Here is a 24711-nt window from a genome sequence, read left to right as displayed (position 1 = left end):
TTGCCAGGGGGATGGTCCATACAATCATCCCCCAATGTTGACGCCTGAATATGGGTTTATGATCAAATTAACCTCATATTTGCCCATTTTAGCCCCAAAAATGCAAATTTTCGCGCATTCATTCCCCTTTGGCACCATATTTCATCAGTTTAGCTTCAAAATAGCAATATTTTCCACGCGCTTTGCGCGCATTTGTACCGTACACTTATTTTGTCGCCAAAAGGTGTTGGATTCACTATACTTCAAGAACTCCATCCCCCCCATGTCAAAAAGAAATTACGCTACTGGAACACTGCATGATGAACACCACATTCTCACCACTAAACCATGACAACATGAAAGTGGGAAGTTGCTGGATGCATCACACACTTTCATTTACGTCTCAAAAGGCACGCTAAGTTAATTAGTTTGAAATTCTTACTGTTGGCAGTAGTACATTCAAAAACAGAATGTTCCCTAATTTCTAATTTGAAAAATGTGAATATTACAAATGAAAATCATTTATTGTTAAAAATGTCTACATTGTTCATAGTGATTTTTTTCTCAACTCTATTGTTAACATTAAACAATGTTATTTCCACATTTACCACTTTTGGGCCATTTCAATCTCCATATTTATGATATTCTATAATGAATAACCCAATGCTAGCAAAGTTTCAAAGAAGTGACTTATAATTTTTCCCAAGTATAAAAATAGAAAAGATTATTATTACAAAGTGAAGTTTCCATTAGTATATACATTACATACATCAATAGAAATTTAATAAAATGTTCTGGTGGGATAGTACCAAAGTTATTTGTTCAAGCTCCTCAAATGAATTCTCAAAGAATTCAAAATGAACTCGCAAACCCTTCAGAAATATTTGTCATGTGTAACAAGTGGTGTTGCCAGCACACTTTCACATATTTTCTTACTTGTGTTGCTCCCCCCAAACAGAATTGAAGTTAAACCACAAAGAGAATTGTGATGTACCAGAATCCTTAAGACAACTCTATTGCAATTTTTCATTCCACTTCATGAGTTTTATAACAACATATACTTTTTGGAAAGCAAATTGTACTGTAAAATTGCACCATTTGAGGACTGGTTACAAGGTGGTGCTGATTCGCTAGTAGGCAATTATTACTGTTTGACCGTCCATCAGGATATCTATTATAATATATGTGCATGTTTTGTGCATATAAAGCCAGCTTTGTTCATGCAGTAATGACCATAATACACATTAACAATCTCCGAAGGACTTTACAAATTCTTTTGTACTGCACACACAAAGAAAGCACAAGGTAATAAATCCACCTGAATATGATAAATGTGAGCTACATTACTGACTACAATTGAACCCCTTTAATATTCCAAAGTAACAAACCCCCAGATATGTAAAAATTACCACACACATGATTTTCCAGCACAATTCAAACCACCATTTTAAAATGGCATTTGCAACTTTATCAAAAGCATTGCAAAAGACGCTTGATTCTAACCTGTAGGCCTACATATTAAGCAGCTGATGCCATTTGCACATTTAAATTGATATTTAACTTCAAGAAGCTTTAGTTACACTGAAATTATCAAACCAATACTGAGTAGAGAAATCAGTTGTTCCTATAGCAATGAATCCATTCTTCGGTGTCCCTGGAATCTTGGTATTGAAAGCTTGTTTGCCATTCAAGTAGCCTGTTGCTTGAGTACCCTGAAAAAAAAGGAATAGAAATACAGTAAAATGAAAGTTATCATATATTATTTGGTAACTCAAGAGATTTCAATACGCTAAGTTCACAAGTAGGATTATTATAAACACAAACCAGATACCCTTTAAGTAAAACAGGCATATAATCCAAAGATTTCTAGCAAATTTTAGAATAGTGTTTAATGTTCAAATTAACATTTAAGATCAGCAATTGATTTACAATATACTTTAATTAACTTATGGTAACTTTTATAGTGCTGGTATCTGTCATATATCGACGCTTGTGGTGCTTACTTGGACTTGCATAAGGAACTACCAAGTATGACGTGTACTCCATGAAGTGTATCCTTCATCCAATGCTATAATATAATGCTAATCATCCACTTTGTTGTTGGGACCCACAGAGGACAGCTGTTCATTATGCGAGGTCATTCAAGCTTGTCAGAAATCCCCATTTTTCTCCCTATAACCCCAGAGGGTAACATGCTTCTTACCTCAACCTGTAGTTTTAAGGTAAACCATTTGGCTACTGGCACTGACGACATCCCTTTGGTGATGACATCTTTATGACCTGGCAAAATGAAAAAAAGCAGCAATAAAACTTATTTATGTACATATACATGTAGAGCGAGTGTTGTACTTATATTTATTTATCAAATATAATGTAAAAGTGGATATATATGTTTATAATTGGCAATACCAAAATACATATATATGCACACACACAAACAACCCAACAAAACAAAATAATAGTTACAACATCAAAGACAAAATAAACAATGCCAATGTAACCAAAAAAAGACTTTGCAAAACTGATAGAGCAAAACACATAAAATTGAATACAAATTCACTGCTTCCACCAAATCAATTACACACATTAGCAATAAGAAACTATCAATACTTACCAATATCAGAGGTAACAGTAAATGTACCATTTGTGTTCACCCAAAAGTAGACACCCTCAGCATTTTTAGTTTGACATCCTCCTTTAGTAACCCTAAAAGCGATGAAGACACCGCCATTCACCTCTATCATACTATCAATGGAAAATGTAGCATCTTTCCTGAAAGTGGATGTAAGGAAACAAATGTGGGTCTTATAATAACAACAAGCTAATAGAATGATGATCACAAACAAACAAATTTTGGACTGCAATTATAAAAACATCTTATTTTCTGCAGGAAGATGGAAGATAATGCTGGGCATTGTCATTTTGTTTTTCTGTACTTGATCTGACTGCGGGTGATGTAGGGATGGTCTGCTTATTACAAAAACACCAAAGTCTCATTAAATGTATCAGCTTTAGAGACCATCGCTACCATGCTTTCTCCTTTACTATTGACACAATAAAGCATCATCTCTTAAAATGATGACAAAACTGGTGGTCATTAGTCATCAAAGGTCATGACCCCATTTTCAATTAATTGTGTAATTTCTCAAAAACTCTAGGCCAAAAGGTATGTATTTATTCATGGTGACTGATTTTCATTTTTCATTAACTACAAGGAATACAATCAAGGAATACAATAATTGATGAGACTAGACTAGGCCACTTTGTAATTTTCTTCCTATATGTTACTTATCCAGTCATTATATCACTTGGATGACCTGTGATCAAACATTTTCTCATCAGCTAAGTAATTGACTTGCAAAATAGTAAATATATCCAACACAAAATCTACAAGCATTACTTTTAAAAAGAACTAGTTAATTTGTATCCGTTTTTATTTTTAAATTGTACAAAAATCAATGTAAACAATGCTATGTACAGGTCATTGTGCATAAATCAACTGCATAAGAGCACTGCTTCTGGAAACCATTGCATAATAGTTCCATCTATTAGCGATGAGTCAAGACCACAATTGTCCTTAAACTTACCAGTTGAAATTACCTATCATAGACACTGGAACTTTAGCATCACTACACCATACTAATGGATACTCAGGAACCACCTGCTGCATAGCTAACTTATGTTGTGCATCCAATGTATCCCGTATTTCAAACACTCCTGCTTGATCTGCAAAGTTACTGGCCTCACTGAATACTGGGTAATCTGTGTTGTGAGATACATAATATTGATGTATAATAATAATTGTAGTAAGCTTACCAGTTATGATTCCCTATGTATGAAACGGTTAGATTTGGATCGGCAGGTATACATCGTATGATGGGGTAGTCGGGTATCATTTGTCGCATGGCTAACTTATGATCCGGGTCATTGGCTTGATGAATCTCGTACACGCCAGACTGATCGGCAAAGTTATTGGCTTCACTGTGTATTGGGTAGCCTGTGGGATGGAATGAATGTCATATTGATAGCATGCATGGGACATAAGGTGTATGAAGCGCAGCTGAAATGCAATGTATTGAATGTTGCTAGTTGTTGTATTTGCTGGAAAACATTGATAAGTTTGAACAAAACTTGTAACATGCTGCCAATATGAAGTTATCCTTGTGTGTTCTTACATTTCTTTATATAGTTTGAGGAGTGTGGATTAGCGATGATAAAATAGTATGTATAATGTAGATTTTTATTGACTCAAAAAAGCACATTCATGCATTCAAGTGCAAGTTCAAAAAGTATATTTTCCCAGTTAAACATTAAGGCCTACAACAAGGATATTGAAACTGTTTAAATGTCATTTGAGTATTTTCAAACTTAAGAAATTGCTATTTGGTTCTAAAATAAATTACAGTGTTTACTTTCTTTTCAAATATGGAAGTGTAATTTTAGTTTATAATACAATTAGACACCATGCAGAACTGCTGTTATTCAGCCGATCCTTCATGTTATTATTTTGTGTAACCTAATCCTAACCCTAACCATAATCCTAACCCTAATTTTAACCTTAAACTAACCCTAACCTAAAATACATGAAGTAATAACCTGTTATTCACATAATATCAAGGTCGCTGACCAACAAGAAATATCAATTAAAAATATGAGTTAGTATGAGTAAATGAAGCTGAATGGTAGGTAATTTTGGTAATGTTAGCGTTAAGGATCAACCATGTTAAACAAACAAACAAACAAATATAGTGCTACATAATATCAATTTTGGGAACTCATTTAATTACACCATACACACATAGTATACCCTGAAAATACAGAAGTAAAAGGTAATTAATTAGAGCAGTGAATACACCAGTGAAATGATATGAGGCAGATGATTATTTTGACATATGAACAGCCTGCAAAAGGTTGAGCAAGAAAGAAAACTGTGTTAATAGTAATGAAAGAAAATGAAAATTGATACCGAGTTCTTATACCACATCATGGGTGTGTGAAATAAATATGAAATGAAAGATGGGCAATTAGAAGTAAATAAACTTTCTGTACCTAACTCAAGAAAGTTTTTATGGCTCAAGTATGACCAAGTAAATAAACATTTTTTCACCAGGTTCGCCGTCGCAAATAATAAAGGAGACAAGTAGAAAAAGTGATCCCGCCTGGGAATCGAACCCAGGACCTCAAGTTTACGAGACCTGAGGTCCTTGGTTGATTCCCAGGTGGGATCACTTGAGACCTGAGGTCCTGGGTTCGATTCCCAGGCGGGATCACTTTTTCTACTTGTCTCCTTTATTATTTGGCGACGGCGAACCTGGTGAAAAAATTGTGTTTATTTATATATTCCCGTCGATCATGCCACTGTTTTTCCATGTATTATGACCAAGTAAGTTTAGTATAATATTCAGCAAGTTGCTGTTGTTTCCACGTGTGTTTGTTATTTGGTTTTCTTATTCTGACAAGTTGTTTCTCCTGCTTGTTTTGACTGCGATTAGATGAATGACCTTCAGAATATAAAACCTTACAGGAAAACCTATTCATAGATTTGTAAAATAATTTTCAGACCATAAATTTCCTTTGAATTTGAAGGATGGTGTAATACTAAAAAGTCATGTGTACTTTTGCACTACATGTTCATTTGTTAGGTAAATGAGGTGAGTATGCATGGGCAGAAGATATTTGGTAAGTATGCTATTAGTAAGCATAGAGGGTGTACTCAAAATAATCTAATCCAGTTGCAATCCATACACCCCATTGGAAGACATGACCTTAATCTTCCAAACAGGGTGTGCAAATTTCAAATGGGGTAACCTGAATGGGTGACTCCATTGCATATCTAAACCCTTACATGCCTTCCACAGGGGGTGTATGGATTTTAAATGTAACAGCCCAATGTACACATAATTATAGGTTGCTGGCTATTTATAAGGCATTTGTAGAAGAATTGTGTTGAAACTACAAAGTCACTTACTATCAAAATTATCTTGATATGGTACAGGGAATGGTGCTGATGCAGGAGATGCAGGATATGATCCCTTTTGAGCCGTTGTCACTGTTGAAAGTGTGTAGATTTCATCAAGTTGTAAATCCAAACTGAAGGAGCCTTGAGACACCTGTATGCATTAGAAGATAAGAATGGGAATTAGTATTTTAATCAAACAAAGCCAGACATACACCCCACACACATTTATATATATATAACCCCACATATAATCGCCTCCAAACGTGGACGCCGTTTAGGACTATGCAAATGGTCGTCTGAATCTGTACTCAATCGACATACTGAGGACGTTTTCCACCATTTTGTTTGTGTATTTTTGTGTGTATGGAATGTAACCTAGCAGCTGCGGACGTCGTATCTCACATATGATAGAGGACATATTTCGCAAATACATAAGTGCATTTGCGGTAATTTTCAAACCTCCAGAAACCAAAGACGGTCCCTCATTGCAGAGTGGTCCACAGTTTAAATGTGAAGTGCGAGTGTGTGTCCTTTGTTTGCTAGCAAACACCTACTCAAAGAGACATATCAAACACATCTAAAATAGTGTATATAGTTATAAAATGGGAGGTCACTCATTAGTGGAGAATACCTTTACCAAATTTTGTTCCATTACTTTCAAATGCCAACTCTTTTGTATAAGTATGTCATGTCTGGATCTTCAAAAAGCTCCAAAATTATTCTCATTCTTAAGCGCTGTATTCTTTGGATGTTGTGGCTCTGAGGATCAACTATGAAAGAAAACCCCTTGTTGAGAAAACCTTAAACAGTGTCAATCTGGTTTTATGACTTCATAATATCCACTTACTTTAATAGCTGGTTTCTTCTCAAAGTATGTTGGTGTAGAACTATCAAATGTAAGCTTAGTATACCACACATTGAGGCTTGTGATCTTGGATGCCTGAAAAGATACAAAATTACAAATATTACACAAGTGCATATGTTTAAAAATGATGTATTACCGTAACCACCCGGGTATAAGCCCACCTTCAGGTATAAGCCCACCTCCAATTTTTCAAAACATTCTGGGAACAAGGGTGCACTCGGCTATAAGCCCAGTACTAAATTTTGGCCAAGTTCTTAAATCAAATCAATGCTTTTCTCTCACATTTAAGAACAAACATAAAAAAATATCAGTTGATAATTAACATTCCACACTTAGAATTTTAAGAAATTGACAAAGATGATAGAAATTACTGGTACATTGGGCATATACAAACGGGGATGATTTTTCTTATTTCTAAATTCAAGTACTAGCACCTCCCCGGTTATAAGCCCACCCCCATTTTTGAAGTGAAATCTGCCATCTAGGGGGATGGGCTTATACCCGAGTGGTTACGGTATATTACAAACTATCACTCAGCCCAGCATGCACACAACATTGAATTCTAACATTGGCAGGAAAGAAAGCCCTGCACAATAATGATTATCATATAAATCAAACTATAAGCACCAGGCCTTGCAGGAAAAAATATTTTGAAAACCTGATAACTGCTGAAACAATTAGGCCATATAATGCTACAAACCCCAAATCACAAATATCAAACAAATATCACTAATATAAACTGCACAAAATGTGCAAATATTTATCCTTTTAAGTACCATAACTAGCCATATTACAGAGCAAAATTAATATTTGGGCCCACAAGACCTGATGTTAATCTGCTTATGTCACATCATCACCATACAATGCATGCACACCCTGACACAGAGTCACACCCACACAAGAAACACCCCCCCCCCACACACACACATAAATCAAAGCATAAGTTTGTTACTTACCAGTGAGCCTTTGATGGTAAATGAAGCAGTTTGTGCACTGACATTATATGGAGGCAGCCCTGGTCTGATACACTTGGAATGGTCATGTGACTAGTAAAACAAATCAGAGAGAAATAGTATCTAAAATGATATGGTACTTCTTACAAGACCATCTATGTCACATATTGACATTCATATTAAAAATCTGTTGACCTGAGAGTGCCATTATTTTTAGTTTAGAACATTTCCTTTTCACACATTTATTGCAAAATTTGAAGAATAAGAAGGGATACTGTATTTCCTCGAATAGTCGCCCCCCCCCCCTCAAATAAACGCCCCCATTACTTTTTTCAAACAAGATGTTTCAAAAATGCCAATATTTCCATGCGATCTTGTGTAGTAAGCTTACCAAGTTGCTCACATGGTCAATAATAGCGTTGATAATTAGCCCGGAAGTGAACCAGAAGTCAGTGTTTCTAGTTTCTAGTTTGTCATTTCAGTGTGAGTTTTAAGCTTAGCTAATGATTTGAACAGGAATTATCATTCCAAAAATGACCTCTAATAAACACTTCAGATGGTTTAATGGTTTAATAAAAGTATTTTAAGATACACACATATATAGCAAATTTTAAAATTGTCAGAAACTGATGAACCCTCTAAACATTAACATTGCAATACACTGATGCACAAACTTACCATAGTTTCAATAACAATAGTGAGATTACCCTTGCCATCTGTTAGGGACACATAACTACCTCCTTTATCTAGATGTGCAGCACCTGCTCCATGCTTGAAGTACTTCCAACCAATCTCTGTAAACTGTGTGGTGTGAGCTACAATATATGATATAACCAAGTCCTGGTAAATTATTAGTGAACTTATGCACAATGCCCAATTGCAATCAATTAAAACTTTATGTAACAGATTTGGAAGCTATAATGAAACTAACATGTGTGGTGCATGTTTTATCCCTTAGTTGACAAGAATTCTGTAATCCCATTGGACAAACACCACTTGGATAAAAATCTGTATTACCTGCATACTCATTAATATACAGGCGGTAATATTTCCTGTATTACTTGCATAATCCTAACACGCACGAGTATGTGTAACATAACGCACACGATACCCTAAGCCGCAAACTTCATGCGCGCCATGGCTGCACCGTGGATTACACTGTTATTAAAAAGCCAAGAAAGAAATTGGTCTACCTTTTTGTATTTCAAACTAAATTCATAATACAAACAAGTTGGAAGGTAATAGAATTCATGTTCACTTAAGGATAAAATCGTTACACCCTGTTTATTATCACAAAATACAGGAAAATATCTACGGTCTGGTGCCATATTCCATTCACCAGACCATAGATATTTTTCCGTTTTTCGTGAGCAAACAGGGGTAACTAATAATATCTTGTACACTACCCCTATTGCACATAACTGACTACTGACTTTGTGAGTCAATTACTGACCAAAATTGAAAACAGTAAAAATGTTTTACTATAGAAGAAATTTCATCTGAATGAACACAGGTGCTAAACAGTGTGACAATTGTCCATGTACACTGTGTGATGAATGCCCGCTCACCCATGATTGATTAGTATTTACATTATTGTATCCAAGGCTTGCCAAGGTCATGCGTTCGTGTTGTACATGTATTTTGAAATATGCGACATACGATCGCGATTGGAGTGCACACAGAGGTCTGTTGCAGTATTAGCAGCTGTGTTCATTCAAATGAAATTTTTACTATAGTACCAAAGGGAATGTAACTATAATGTATTCTCATAGTAGCAATTTAATGGAAGGAAAGAATAAAGAAGTTCAGCAGGAATCGTTCGGCAGGAGTGTACAACATACCTGCTCCCCATATAGGACTAGTGACTTCATAATGTCCACTCCAGGGTTCAATGGCCGTCATGAGTCCATCACGAGTATATGGTAACGCATCATAATAACTAGCTATCAGATTCCAAGATATGGTGCTAGTCATGTTTCCATTCACATAGTTCTGATTCAGTATCTACACAAAAAACACACACAAAATGTTACAAAACACACAAAATCATATAGGGATAACTGGAATGCTGGGCAATATGGAAGAACAGAGAGCTCTGTAATTTCCTCTCAATATGAACCTAACTTTTAGAGGAAACAAACCAAGGGAAACAAGCAAGCTGTCAAAGCCCAAAGGTGACACTACTTTCAGAATGAGGAAATACTTCAGGTAAATTCTCAAACAAAATTAAATAAAGCCATAATCAAGCAACTCACCCTTGCCCAGCATCCCCCACCAATTTCATTATTATTTGTACTGTAGTCCTCTGATGCCCAGATAGGCTTGCCTGTCTGAATAGTTTGCTGTGTGACTTCAGTTCCTGGATAATGTACACTATTTTGACAAACAAAAACATATAAAATAGTTATTATTTCTATGACTAAAGTAAGTTGGCTTCTGAACGGTGTTCCCATTTAGAATTTATAGATTATATTATATATATGTAGCCCCAAATAATTTTGTACATCATGTTGAGAAATTGGTACAGAAAATTGGAAAACAAATTTATAACAAAAATACTATCAAAATAGAGGCTCCTATCACATGGTCCAATTTTGTTCAAACAGATTAAATGAATAAATTGATTTAGCTTCAAATGCTGGCAAGGAAACACTGCTTATAACAAACCATATGCTAACAAACTTTAGTCAACCATAATCACAATTTGTTTCTTCCCTTGAGACAGTCAAAGATGAAAAATGTGCATCTTTGAACAGGATTTGAGCCTCGACCCCTGGTAACTAAATGATATATTTTAAGATGTGCATGTGATAATAGGCCTACTGCATGTCCTACTATCTATCGAGTGGACTTTGGTGAAAAATGTACTCTACGCATGACATGCACATCAACATTTGCCTCTTAATTCCCTACATGTCTTGCAGTTGATAGAGCAGGTGACACAGGAATTTTTAAACAAACACCGATGTCATTGCTTAATTCATTACACATTTTAAAGTTACACAAATTGCAAAGAGAGTATAGCATTGATAATGTTGAGCAGCTATAGCATGTAAATGATTGGGTTACTCTATTTGAAATCCATACATGTACACTCCTAAAGGAATACATCACAGTAATCTCCCATACAGGGAGTGCAACTTTTAAATGGGGCTACATTGTACCCGAATGGGTGACTCTATTTGAAGCCTACACCCCCTCTTCCATATGGAGTGTATGAATTTCAACTGCATTAGCACACTGATGATGAATTGTGAAAGTTAGCAGGGATCTATTTACATTTTACCTCTGGCAGCTTAGTCACTCAATATGAGAAAGCAGCAACAATAAACAAGATATACAACAAGCTTAAAAGTGCAGAGCTGTGCAGACTTTGAAAATGGCATATAATTTTACATACATTATTGCCTTATTATTTGAAAATTTCAAGTTCATATACTATGTCCGGATCTTCATAAACTTGATAATAAGATAAGCTTAATTACTCTCACACACAAAACTCAAAGTCTCCAAAGTTTGCATTAGAATGTATAAATACTTTTAGACATCACTCAAATGCAAGTTCATATATGTTAGTGAAATTCTACAGGTTTAAACTGACTTTCAATACAACAAAGTCCTCTAACCTTGAATTTTTGATATGTAACACACATCTTCATCAGAAGAAGTCCTTTGATGTTGTCTTGGACCCGCCCTTCCATTTGTTGACCAAAAGTCACTAAAAGGACAAGTCCAACATAACATAGGACTTCTTCTGATGAAGATATGTGTCACACATCGAAATTCAAGGTTAGTTGACTTTGTTGTGCTGAAAGTCAGTTTAAACTTTTAGAAATTACTTTTAGACATGGAATGAACACATGTATTTTCAATCCCTACCCTATTTTCTGTATAGCTTTAGCCAGTTCTTGATCCTCTAATATTGATATACTGATAAACTGAAGGTTATCTGCAGCTATGATTTGAACATTTTGGAGTCCCTCGGAATCAAGAGATTTTCTAAGGAGCTTTATATACGTTGGATTATATGGACGTTCATTCCAGATCTGATAAGAAAGAAAGTAAAGATAAGAAAGAGAAAGAATAAAGAGTGGTCAGCAACAACAAATATTAGCATGATATCGGGTGCTTTTCGGGAATTTGTTGTACCAAAAGTCTGAAAATGTAAGATTAATTTGAAGGTAATCTGGGGGGATATAGAGAATAGTGTCAAATTTTCTCTTACTGAAAGTGAGAAAAACTGTGGCTTTTAGTCAGTACTAACAGCAGTGATGTATCGTTCGAGTCCGACTCGAGTCCACTTTTTGTTGGACTCGGACTTGGCTCGGACTCGGATACAAATGGACTCGGCTCGGCTTGGACTCTGACAAGCTGGATCGACTCGGGTACAAGTCTGACTAACAGACTTCATGCCTAGCTCCTTTGCAATATTCAACTGGTATGAAAGTGTTGCTAAAATGTTTCACTGCCAATGAAAACTCCTTTCCTTTTACAACTAAGGCTGTGTGGGTTAAGATAAGAGTTACATGAGTGTTGAGATTACTGTTTGGGTGAAGGTTATACTTTGTTCGCCTTATAATTGGCAAAAACACAAGACTCATAACATTGTGTATTTCAATAGTCATAGAATGGCATGTACACAGTTTGCACATCAACTACACTAGTTGTGCATTGCATAATGTGTGACTGGTGTGTAGTATGTGAATTCACACAAGTGTAAGTTGGAACTTTATTGAATTAATGCACTCAGTAACAAAAACCAGATCATGTTCGCTAATTACATTCCAGAAATATAGTATTAGGGTTTCAATTTCACAATTTAACCTATATACTGAAATACATTATCTGTAGAGGTACATGAAGACAACAATCAAAACTGGCTAATGTGCAGTGATGACAGCAGTGATTATAAACTGTAAATGACTGCAGCATGTATGAAAAGCCTTCATGGTTTTATTCCAGCATACCCAATAACGCTAACAGCCTGAGCCAAATCATGATGCTTTAAGATATCAGCACTGATACTGTCTCCTGAATCTGACGCTACTATTTGAGTGTGACCCATCTCATTGGAATCCAGGATCTCTCTCATCATGTCTTGATGTATACTGAGCTATAAGGACGTTCATTCCATATCTAATTTGCATACAAAGTATAGATGGGTTGAATTGTTGTAAAAAGTTTATGAAACTGGGAACAACTCTTTTTCAGTTTTTGCAAACTGGTCATTTACCCTAGTCCTCAACAGACTCCATATATTCATAATACTCCTAATGCATGGATTTGTATGCCATTTGTCAAACTTTGGTCATTCTTCAAAATCTTGACACTGTACCAATCAAAATAATGAACCTAGTGTTGGGTTCAGAAATGCCGGTCTCCTGCTGGGAGCACTGGACAATAATTTTGAATGATTGTTTAAACTTACTTTAGTTTGCTTCCAATAACCATCCCAGCATTAATAAACTTTCACAATGAGTTTTCAATTATGATACTGGTTATAATTATATGTGACTAGATTTCGTGGTTCTCGGGTCGGGCGCTTCTCGTGATAGGCCTATTTCTAATTACCCAAACTCGTTACCCATATACCTGCCCTGACTTTTTAAACTACTAAGAAATGCGTCTCTCAATGATCAAGACCCAAGACACAACTTAATCAACTCTGTTTGTTTTAAAGGTGTGATGCTTACTTCGATAGGCCTACCCATAATCTGAAACCAATCATTCGCCTCTTCCAAGCCCTGCCCTGTTACCACATTTAGAGAAACCGAAATTAATATCTTGACGTGGATATAGTCCGTTACTAAAGTAATGAAAAACGTGAACGTAAAAACGGTTCATAGGCCTTCCGGAAATAGTCATGTTCTCAAAAAATAGGCCTACATGCACGTGTTTGGTGTGTGCACGTGTTCGGTATCTTAACGTGTTCGGTATCTTATATGTGTTGAAAATAAGGCCTATAATTATTGGTCCGATGAGATGCACCTGTTAGTCACACTGTAATGCTTCAAGTTCCGATCGCGGACTGTACTCCGCGCACACTCCCGTTGATACTCAGCGATAGCGCCGCCCGAGCACGCGATAGTGCAGCGCGAGCACGCTGATAGTGCACCGCGTGAAACGCCTTCAACTTCGGGGACGCTTGAACGCGATAGCGCAGCGGACAGAGGAGCAGACGGACGGACACGCCGTAATTAGTATTAAGATAAAGACAGTTGGTGGGATTAGTATACCAGCATACCCAATTATGTTAATAGCTTTAGCTAGCTCAGGATCTATTGAAATAATAAATGAAATATCTTGGCCCCCATCAGCAGCTACAATTTGTGTGTGGCTAGCTCCACCCATGTCCAGTGTATTGTGCAATTGTTTTATGTACAGTGATGAGAACGGCCTTTCATTCCAGATCTAAATAGTTGATTAAAAGAAAAAATATGCATTCTTGGAAAACTAAATCAAATCAGGTGACTGAGGTGAGAACAAGAAAGTTGTACCATCAGTGGGTGTTGACTGTCGATTTAAATAATGTGATAAGTAATCCAAAAATGTGCATGATAAATCATCCAGACATTTGTTAGATGTTCATCTTGTGGGTTAGTGGTTCTTGAGATGGTTCTTAAGGAAACAATTTGTTCCATGAACCATATCACAATTTCTTTTGGATTATCCAAAGTGGTCAAAACTGTCATAGAGCACAAAAAACTCATCTACCCTTGAATCACATAATAACACCTTATGACATTTTCTGATCAGGGCATGTGACACATGTCGAATATGCAAGGTTAGTTGATTTTACCATTTTTGTACTGAATGCCAGCTTAAACATTTGCACACCTAAGATATTTTGCTATCAGCATGTATGAACTTACATTTGCGTTCTTCTGAAATGATTGACCTGCATTATGTAAATGTTACATTTGGTTAGCTGATGTTCCTGAAACACTTGTAATTGGGCAAAACCATCTGGGACATACGTCTTTCTGTGAAGGTGTGTTACATGATTTACTACACATTTTTGGTACTTTCTTGTTGTAACTCTTTGTCTGAAACATATCTGGTCCCAATTCAGTATTATTTTCTGGAACAACAGTTAGGAAATGTAGCATTTCACATCTAAGACATAGCTTGGACAAAAATATACCTTTCCAGAAATCAAAAGCTTTGTTAGTTGGGCTCTGCTGTTATGGAAAAGTCTGTATTATTTGACTATGTACATACCGTACATAGTCAATTCTAGACACAAACTAAAAGTGCCCTCCCATAAAAATCCCGCCAGCAAATAAGGGCACATATCCTTAATTTTTGTTGGAATGTTTAGAGGAGGGAGCTCTATATTTGCACATGAAATTTCCTCCAAGGCAAAGAAGCCCAGGTGCGCCATTAGGCGAACGTTTACGGTAGTATTATGTGCTGGTGTTAGCTATAGCTAAGGTAGACATTTAGTCACATGGGTTAACTGTAGGAAAAGAAAATGTTAATTAGAGGTAAAATAAAAGGATTGAGGCATAACAACTTAATTATGCCCAATGTGTACTGCTCATACATACCTAATATTCTTGATATTGATACAAAAACAAATTAATATTGCAAACCATTATTTTTCTGCCATTGCAAACCATGATTTTTAGATTTTTTTTCCTATCTGGTGATGATCATGCTGAGCAGTTGGGCAAATGGTTTCTGTTTATGCCCAGCTCTTGGCTAATCAAGTATGCTGCTACATTGTATATCACTAATGTGCCCATAAACGCAAGAAACAAGTTAGTGCAACACAAAGATACTAAAACTATTTCTTCAATAATATATACCGTAAAAATTTGATAATAATCATATGCGCCTATAAAACAAGTTGCTCGGATAAGAACAAATTTTTAGGTTAGTTAGGTAAACTTTTTCATTTTTTTCTTTTAATTTATATATATCTGTGTTATAGATATTAGTAAATTAAAAGAAACACAATGGAAAAGTATAACAAACTGCCCTAAAAATTTGTTTTTGTCTGAGCAACTCATTAATAGGCACATACGCTTAATATCGAATTTTTACGGTACAATAGCTAGACATCTAGGTGAAAGAGATAAGCCTGTACCCAATGTATTGTACAGCCTTAGCCAGGTCAGAATCCTTTAGGATATCACCACTGATCTGGAATTTGCCGTCTGCTGCTACAATCTGCATATCCTTGAAGCCGTTGTCATCCAGAACTTTCCGTAATAGTTTTATGTATTCCACTGTATAACTCCTCTCATTCCAAATCTAACCAGTCAGATAGAAACAATGAATGAAGGTATAAATGATGGTATTTGCATATGTGACACTATCACATGAAATGAGTTGGATGTCGCTGATATTGATTTTGAGATATTGGCAAAGAAAGTGTTAAAATATTTTTGTTTTATATTGTTTTCAGCAATTGATAAATTGATGTAACTTTGCAAAGAAAACCATGGGGTTTTCAGTTTCTGAAAGCTCTAAATGTCCTCTTTAGAAACATATGGAAAACTTATTTTCGACCAGGGTTGACATGCGACTCATTCTCCTTGATCATGTCAAATATAGACAGGGGTGTACACACATACATTTAAAGCACACATATAAATGCACACACAAGAACACCCCCACTTCTGTCCACCGCTCCCACCACACACCCCAGCCCCACACAGCAACATACATACATCACATGGTTCAAATTCCAAGATTTGTTTTAGCTTTGTTTATCTGCATCCAAGAAATCTTATGGATAGGTCTAGCATAAAAATTTGAATCATTCACAATTTGTTACATCACATTCACTGCCGGCACCTTAAGGGCAGAAGCGATTGTGGAAATGCTACCAGCATCACACGCTGCAACTGCTACTATGATTCGGAGGAATTGATTGGTTACTAGACTAATGATTTACATGGCTATATTTTGACATTGTATAAAAACAAATTCCAACCACTTTTTCAAGTTTGTATTCTTATAATGCAGACCTGAAAGAAGTAATTAGATTAATGCAAATGTATGTATCATTTGGCCTAGATAGATAGAAATATGGAGTATGGATATCATGGATTGGCAATTTTCATGTGATAATATTATTTTGTAATGCTACACTTCAGTGTAATTTTAGTTATATTCATTAATAGGAAAGTGGATCCAAAACCGGGATCCAAAATAACATAGGATAAAGACATTTCTATAATAACATAATAATTATCATAAGCTCATGGCTGTATACATAATAATATTGCAGAAATCAAAGTGGTTTCACTTTTGAACATGGTAGGTTATTAAAACCATTTACTAATTATTATGGTTTTAACAAAGTTAACTTACCCCAATATAATCAATAGTAAGATTATGATGTGATTTAGCTCCTTTAATCCAGTTTAGTATATACCCTGCTAGTACGTCTGGATTATGATATGGGTCAGAAGTACCATTGCCTACCCACTTTGGGAATGCCCATGGTAAACCATACAGCTTGATGTCTGGATTACGCTGTAAAGGTAATGCAAAATATGTATTTGTAGTTCTCAAATTATAATATTAACACAGGGAAAAGCAAACTACCATATAGCCATATGTGTAATATCATGAGAAATTCACTGTATTGGACTATGCAGACAAAAAGAGTATATCTCTGGCATTTCTTCACAAGTACGTGTAGTATAGGAACTGTCAAAGATATTTACCACATGAAGGTTGGTTTGTGAAATGTATTGTTACTTCAGGTTGTATACATGTAGCCATTTAGCACAATCAGTCAAATGACAAAGCATTATGATGAAATTGGAGAACCAACTCCTCACTCAGACTCTAATAAAATGGGGAACTAATCATGAACATTTTTTGTTTTGTGTTTTGGTATTACCATATTACCTATTATAACCACTGAAAATGCAGATTTAAAAAATATCCAAAAGGACTCTTCATAAAGTCATTCAAGAAATGCATTAAATCATAAACAATTTGACAACTTGAAGAATTGCTACATAGTACATGGGTCTTCTAGCCTAATTCTGCAATCTTTTGTGTTTTGTGGGTGCAGAAGAATAATGGAAATAAAATAAATGAATGATAAGAAACTTGTACGAATCCTCTTATCAGCAAACACCTTGCAATTCTATCCCAGATGAAAACTTTGTTCATGGAATTCAACTCATGGTTTGGAAGCTGAGATACAAGTTTCATGATTGATTCTTACCTTTTTAGCTTCTTTCATAAGCCACCATTCATAGCCCCTGTCATAGTTGGCATCCTTAGGATTAGAATTGTGCATGTGAGATGACTCAGTACCATCTGTACTCTGAGCATCACCACCAATCTCTACTTTGAAGATTTGTAAGGAAGCACCAAAATTAGGCTGTAAAAAATTAAAAATGTACTTCTTGTATTAAAGGCCCATTCAGTGATTTGCTCATCCGGACGATCGTAAAAATCATCAAAATTCAGATTTTGGTACCTTTGTCATTGTCATAGATGTGCTAATATAGCCTGCGAGTGGTTCAGCCGAAAGCCGTGTATTTAAGACAAAATAAGACTTTTTACACAAATCTGTAATTTAGATACTGACAGTATCTAAATTAGCTACATGTATTTGAATGGGGCTTCAACTTCGTCAGTACTGCTGTTTTTGTTTTTTTTGCCAAATTTGTCATTTCAAAAATACCAAATGACAATTTGAGTGACTTATCCTTCACTTTTAAGCAATATATATAAACAATTTTAATTTTTTACACTTGCGCTGGGATCACTGAATGGGTCTTTAATTTGATAACATCTACAACATCTTACTCAATTCTACAATAAGTCAACACACACAAACATGCACACCCCAACATGCACATTGCACACCTACCAACATGCACACACACCACATCAATATTCATACTACATGTAGCTATCTCACATACATGTATAATGTACCGTAAAGTGGGGTGACTTTGGACAGTGGGGTGACTTTGGACACGCATATTGGACAGGGTTGCTCAATTTAAATCAATAATTTTTTTCTAAAAAATCATTGATTTATATTTAAATAAACCCTTTTTTGTTGTGATTTATATCAAGCAACCCTGTCCTATATGCGTGTCCAAAGTCACCCCACTGTCCAATTTTTGCATTCTATATTGAACACATCTAAAAAAGTGACACCTGGCAGCTACTGCAGATAGGACCTTCTGGTCCTAAACCCTCTATATATTTTAAGGTGGTACTACACCCCTTAATAAATTTGTGACTATTTTTGCATTTTTCTCAAAAACTAATAAAACACTGCCAAAACTGGTGGTAATAAAAGTTATGTGTATTAGGGGCAAGGAATCCAGTTACCACACTGAAATTTCAGTGACTCGAGACAATTTGATTTATTGATCAAATATTGGTTTTCCCTCATTTTTGACTGTAACTCCACAACTGTTGTCTGTGCTGAAATAAAATTTTCAGTGCATTAGTTGTAGTCCTTGCCCCTATATACATATCTTACTTGTCACGATCACCAATGCACTTTAATTTTTGAGAAAAATGCAAAAATAGGCACAAAATTTGCCAGGGGTGTAGTACCACCTAAGGAATATGACATTCCATTTGTGATAAATATATCAGTAATAAGTAGAGTAGCAGCCTTTGCAGATGAAATTTTAATGCACTTCACTACAAAATGTTTGGTTAACTGAGAATATCACATTTAGCAAATATACTTTACTTTGAACAAATAGTCCAGTATTTGACTTCGGTAGGGCTCAGCATAATTCACAAGTAATCTTGATGTTGCCTGAAAAATAGGGAAAATAACACTTATCAATTAATAGCAACTCGGAGAGAAGAATCCTTAAAGAATTTAATCATAAGGCTAAATAAAAAAATAATTTGTTTCATGGAATTCCTGGAATCAGCCCATATTTTTTCTATTTTTCAATTTTCATATTAGGCCAAGTAAAATAAAATACAAGTTTCTCGTCCCCGCCCGCCTCCTTTTTGGCCGCAATCGATTTTTTTTTTTTTTTTTGAAAAAGTTTTAAACTGTTTTTCCTACCCTTGCACAAACTCTAACCCACCCCCAAACCTTACTACATGTATACAAACATACAAACCCACCCAAGCCCAACTAGCCAAACACCCTTGACCCAACCCCCAAAAGGGAATTAGGGGTGAAATTGATTTCACCCCAAAATCGGACCTATATTTAACTTTTAAACTTAGTAAATGCATGAATATATTAATAGTTTCAATTACTTTATTTAGCCTCATCTCATCTCATGGCAATTTTTTATGGTTAATTATAGGAAGGAGAAACCTTTCACACAATTTCTAAAAATACTCGAAAAATACATTTAAGTGCAAAAGCTTTTTTCTTCTGGGTAAGAATTTTTTTCTTACGTGCAACAGCTTTTTTCTTGCAGGTTAGAAATTTGATAAATAGGCCCATGCATGCATTTTGTATATGATGACCTATCTATCTATACTAATAAAATCGTAAGCTCTGTGTGTCTGTCTGTCTGTCCGGCAATGCGTTTCGCCGCACTTTCACGCATCGTTCCGATATTTCGGATATAGATAGATATCGGGCATTCCACGTTTATGGGGTAGTTTGAAAGGTCATCGGAGGTCAAGGTCAAAGGTCAAAATTTCAACTTTGTCCGATGGGGCCCAAACTTGGTAGGTGGGATCCTTGATACAAGGCGAATATATGCCCGAAATAAAATTGAGGTCAACCGAGGTCAAAGGTCATTACGGAGGGTCAAATTTCAAACTTTGTCCGATCGGGCTCAAACTTGGTGGGTGGAATCCTTGATACGAGGGAATATATGCCCGAAATAAAATCGAGGTCAACCGAGGTCAAAGGTCATTACGGAGGGGTCAATTTTCAAACTTTGTCTGATCGGGCTCAAACTTGGTGGGTGGAATCCTTAATGCGAGGGGAATATATGCCCGAAATGAAATTGAGGTCAACCGAGGTCAAAGGTCATTATGGAGGGGTTAAATTTCAAACTTTGTCCAATCTGGCTCAAACTTGGTGGGCGGAATCCTTGCTATGAGGGGAATATAATATGCGCAAAATACCATTGAGGTCAAAGGTCATTATGGAGGGGGTCAAATTTCAAACTTTGTCCGATCGGGCACAGACTTGGTGGGTGGAATCCTTGATACGAACGCTTAAACATGGTATAACGAATTCTCAATATGACAGGAACAGGAAGATTTCACCACTCCCTGTGTGAGGACTGCAATGTCTTCCCAGCATTCATAGCTGAAAATGATTTCTAAATTTCAAACGGATGTATGTATGTATCAAATAAAACTGAGGTCATTAAAGGTCAAAGGGGATCAAGCCAAGGTCATCTAGGGTCAGAGGTCATATGCGGTCATTGGGGGTCAAACAGCATCACTATCTGATGCTGGTGGTGCTCTCACGTACAGCTACAGTGCCCTCACAGCTACAGGTACTCTAGTACTAATAAAATAATGAGCTCTGTCTGTCTGTCTATCCGGCTATGCGTTTCGCCGCGCTTCGACGCATCGTTCCGATATTTCGGATATAGATAGGTATCGGGCAATCCACGTTTATGGGGTGGTTTGAAAGGTCATCGGAGGTCAAGGTCAAAGGTCAAATTTTAAACTTTGTCCGATCGGGCCCAAATTTGGTGGGTGGAATCCTTGATACAAGGGGAATATAATGCGCAAATAAAATCGAGGTCAACCGAGGTCAAAGGTCATTATGGAGGGGTCAAACTTCAAACTTTGTCTGATGGGGCTCAAATTTGGTGGGTGGAATCCTTGATACGAGGGGAATATATGCCCGAAATAAAATCGAGGTCAAGCGAGGTCAAAGGTCATTATGGAGGGGTCAAATTTCAAACTTTGTCCGATCGGGCTCAAACTTGGTGGGTGGAATCCTTGATACGAGGGGAATATAGGCCCGAAATAAAATTGAGGTCAACGGAGGTCCAAGGTCATTCGGAGGGGGTCAAATTTCAAACTTTGTCCGATCGGGCTCAAATTTGGTGGGTGGAATCCTTGATACGAGGGGAATATATGGCTGAAATAAAATTGAGGTCAAGCGAGGTCAAAGGTCATTACGGAGGGGTCAAATTTCAAACTTTGTCCGATCGGGCTCAAACTTGGTAGGTGGAATCCTTGATACGAGGGGATTATATGCCCGAAATAAAATTGAGGTCAACCAAGGTCAAATGTCATTATGGAGGGGTCAAATTTCAAGCTTTGTCCGATCAGGCCCAAACTTGGTAGGTGGAATCCTTGATACGATTACGAGGGAATACATGCCCGAAATAAAATTAAGATCAACCGAGGTCAAAGGTCATCACAGAGGGTTCAAATTTCAAAGGTCATCCAGGAGCTACATTTTAAACTTCATCTGATTTGGCTTAAACTTGGTTAAGTAATTCTCCATATCATGGGAGCACTATCACAGCTACAGGTGCTCTTACAGCTACAGGTACACTAGTTTATCAAATTTCTAACGTGCAATAAAAAAGCTATTGCATGTAAGAAAAAATTCTTACCCAGAAGAAAAAAGCTTTTGCACTCGAATGTATTTTTTTGGTATTTTTAGAAATTTAGAACAAAATTTCCAAAATAATATGAAACGTTTCTCTTTTATTTTGTTAGTGATAAAAATAACAATTTCGATGAATTGAGGCAAAATAAAAGTAATTATAAATTTAACACATTCATGCATTTTAAAACATTAAATATAGGTCTGATTTTCAGGTGAAATCAATTTCTCCCCTAATTCCCTTTTGGGGGTAAGGGCAAGGGTTTTGGAATAGGTTAAAGGTTAGTTTGGCTTGGGTGGGTGTATATTTGGGGATGGGTTAGAGTTTGTGTAAGGGTAGGAAAACATTTAAAAAAATATATAAAAAAAATATAGGTCTGATTTTCAGGTGAAATCAATTTCTCCCCTAATTCCCTTTTGGGGGTAAGGGCAAGGGTTTTGGAATAGGTTAAAGGTTAGTTTGGCTTGGGTGGGTGTATATTTGGGGATGGGTTAGAGTTTGTGTAAGGGTAGGAAAACATTTAAAAAAATGTTTAAAAATTAAAAACAATATTCGGTATCGGTTTAAGTTCGGTATTGATTTCAAACCGATATAAACCAGGAAATTGGGTATATCGAATATGCATATTGTCAAGCTGAACAAATGTACATTTTCACTGTTTCTGAATTTTGAAACATGCTTACCAAGTGGACTAAAAATGATACAAATCATTTGTTTTGTCATACATTGCATCAGTATACTCAAATAGCACAATATCGGTGATTAAATATACATTGAACAGTCGGAGGGCCATCGTGCGCGTTTTCCGTTAAAGGTCAAATTATTAACGTACGCGACCTTTGCAAAAATGACCGTCGCACTCTTGGGTATGCTTTTTTACCTTTCCCCAGCGGATATTTTCGATTTTAAATGTATCGTATTATGTGTAGCCAATCATCTTGGGCAATTGATAAATAAGCTTGTATTGAAAATATCTTCAAAATTCTCTACTTGATTCCCATTTTGTCTACTTTTGTTGTTAGAATTAAGTGATTTTTATGTTTGCGTTATCTTCATATTTATTTTCGTTGCTAAGGACTTCTAACCCGGATATTTTCTGTCTTAACGCTTTAATCATTCTAATTTTTAGCCATACAAGTAATTTCAACCTTTATCTATCGATTAGTCTTTGTCCCAAATATTGAACTTAAAAATTTAAGTTGTTATAATGGTTTAAATTGGTTACCCAGATTCGGCCCATGCAGGAAAATTAAGTAAACAACTTCATAACAATACAGCGTGACTTGACACCATGAGCGAGTACATTGGCAGCGACTTTTGTTAAGCCGAGCGCCATTCATCTGCTTTCAGTGAAATCTGCGCACGCAGTTTAACACTGCTTTCGCATGAACTTTCTCAATGTTGTTGTCGCATGGCCTACTGAATACTGGTATTTTTCCGTCTTATAAAATACCCTTTTCATCCCGGTAGGTTTTTGTCTTAACCAACCAAAAATCTTGATTTTTTAATATGAGGATAATAAGCCATGTTTCTAATCATATGCAAATTCCTGATTTATGAACTCGCACCAGTTTTAAAATATAGTAGTTTTTGTTACTCTTTTATCTCAATTCATGACAAAAATTTGTATTTATGTGCCCATATCATATTCCTTGCAAAGCTACGGTATTTTTTGTGAACATATATATGGAATGTTGAAAGCCTTTCTTATAGTTATTTATAAAAAATATATAGCTATTAGGAGTTGTAGAGAGAATTTTGGAAGCTTTTAAAACTGCAACCCAAACCAAGCAAATTTGAATTTTCGTTGTGTGCGTATTCATAGCGTACAGTTTAATAATAGCGCGTCAAAGTTGAATGGCCCTCCAACTGTGAACAGCCATATTTAGCATGGCGGCCATCTTGGTAAAAATAGCAAAAAATTGAAAAATAGTAAATAGTAAAGCCCTGCCTCCTCCTTTTTTGAAAAAGTCCGGACGAGAAACTTGTTTCTTTTTTTACTTGGCCTTATATTTTGATTTTTAATACTTTTTTATGCGGGTGAGGATGTGAAACTAATAGTTTTTTTACTTGGCCTAATATGTAAGGAACTCTGCAAAACATTTTAAATGGGATCATAGGAGATCCCAATGCTTGATATAAACTGGGGTGTCATTTCCACCCCAATAATTTTGGTAAGCTTATTACAATTTTTTTATTCAAGTATGAAACTGAACTTACTCCACCTCCACTTATACCACCAATTCCATCATAAGTCCTACCAAGACCACTACTGTCATCAATTGTGTATGCACACAACGCAACTGGCAGTAGGAAGATGCTTGTCCACATCCACTTTGGCACCATTTTGCTAGTGTTGTTGCTCTCCTTGAAATCTGGCAAATCATGGAAACAAGTCTGGAAACAAGTGCCTGGTTTAGTCACATGACTTTCCACCTGTTCCCACCT

At 36.1% G+C, this 24711-nt stretch overlaps 1 protein-coding gene across 4 annotated transcripts; it reads right to left on the bottom strand.

Annotated features, from left to right (window-relative positions):
- Positions 1-1031: 1031 nt before the first annotated feature.
- Positions 1032-24711, bottom strand: LOC140152424 (galactocerebrosidase-like). 4 transcript variants are annotated; one of them, XM_072174745.1, is made up of 15 exons: positions 24484-24711; positions 19452-19520; positions 17952-18110; positions 17081-17245; positions 11636-11802; positions 10012-10129; positions 9598-9760; positions 8435-8571; positions 7760-7849; positions 6786-6878; positions 5948-6089; positions 3796-3976; positions 2594-2751; positions 2183-2259; positions 1032-1691 (listed from the first exon to the last, which is right to left on the bottom strand). In XM_072174745.1, exons 1-15 carry the CDS (start codon positions 24607-24609, stop codon positions 1542-1544), a joined length of 1995 nt encoding a protein of 664 aa, XP_072030846.1. In that variant the 5' UTR covers positions 24610-24711; the 3' UTR covers positions 1032-1541. The 4 variants fall into 4 exon arrangements, with proteins under 4 accessions (XP_072030846.1, XP_072030836.1, XP_072030862.1 ...); XM_072174735.1 differs by lacking the exon at positions 11636-11802 and adding an exon at positions 15849-16015 and having other exon boundaries at positions 24484-24709; XM_072174761.1 differs by lacking the exon at positions 3796-3976 and adding an exon at positions 3567-3741 and having other exon boundaries at positions 24484-24709.

This window comes from Amphiura filiformis, chromosome 1 (genome assembly GCF_039555335.1).
Source record: "Amphiura filiformis chromosome 1, Afil_fr2py, whole genome shotgun sequence".
Taxonomy (NCBI): domain Eukaryota; kingdom Metazoa; phylum Echinodermata; class Ophiuroidea; order Amphilepidida; family Amphiuridae; genus Amphiura; species Amphiura filiformis.
Note: the sequence above shows the minus strand (reverse complement) of the source record. Positions and strands in the feature narration are given on the sequence as shown.

Excerpts from the sequence above, each read along its gene's own strand:
- LOC140152424 (XM_072174745.1), bottom strand. The coding sequence starts at position 24,609 with ATGGTGCCAAAGTGGATGTGGACAAGCATCTTCCTACTGCCAGTTGCG. Across the intron at positions 8,572-9,597 it reads TAGTCCTATATGGGGAGCAG|CTCACACCACACAGTTTACA; the intron begins GTATGTTGTACA and ends CATATATTGTAG. Across the intron at positions 2,752-3,795 it reads TACATAGGGAATCATAACTG|GAAAGATGCTACATTTTCCA; the intron begins GTAAGCTTACTA and ends ATCCACTTTCAG.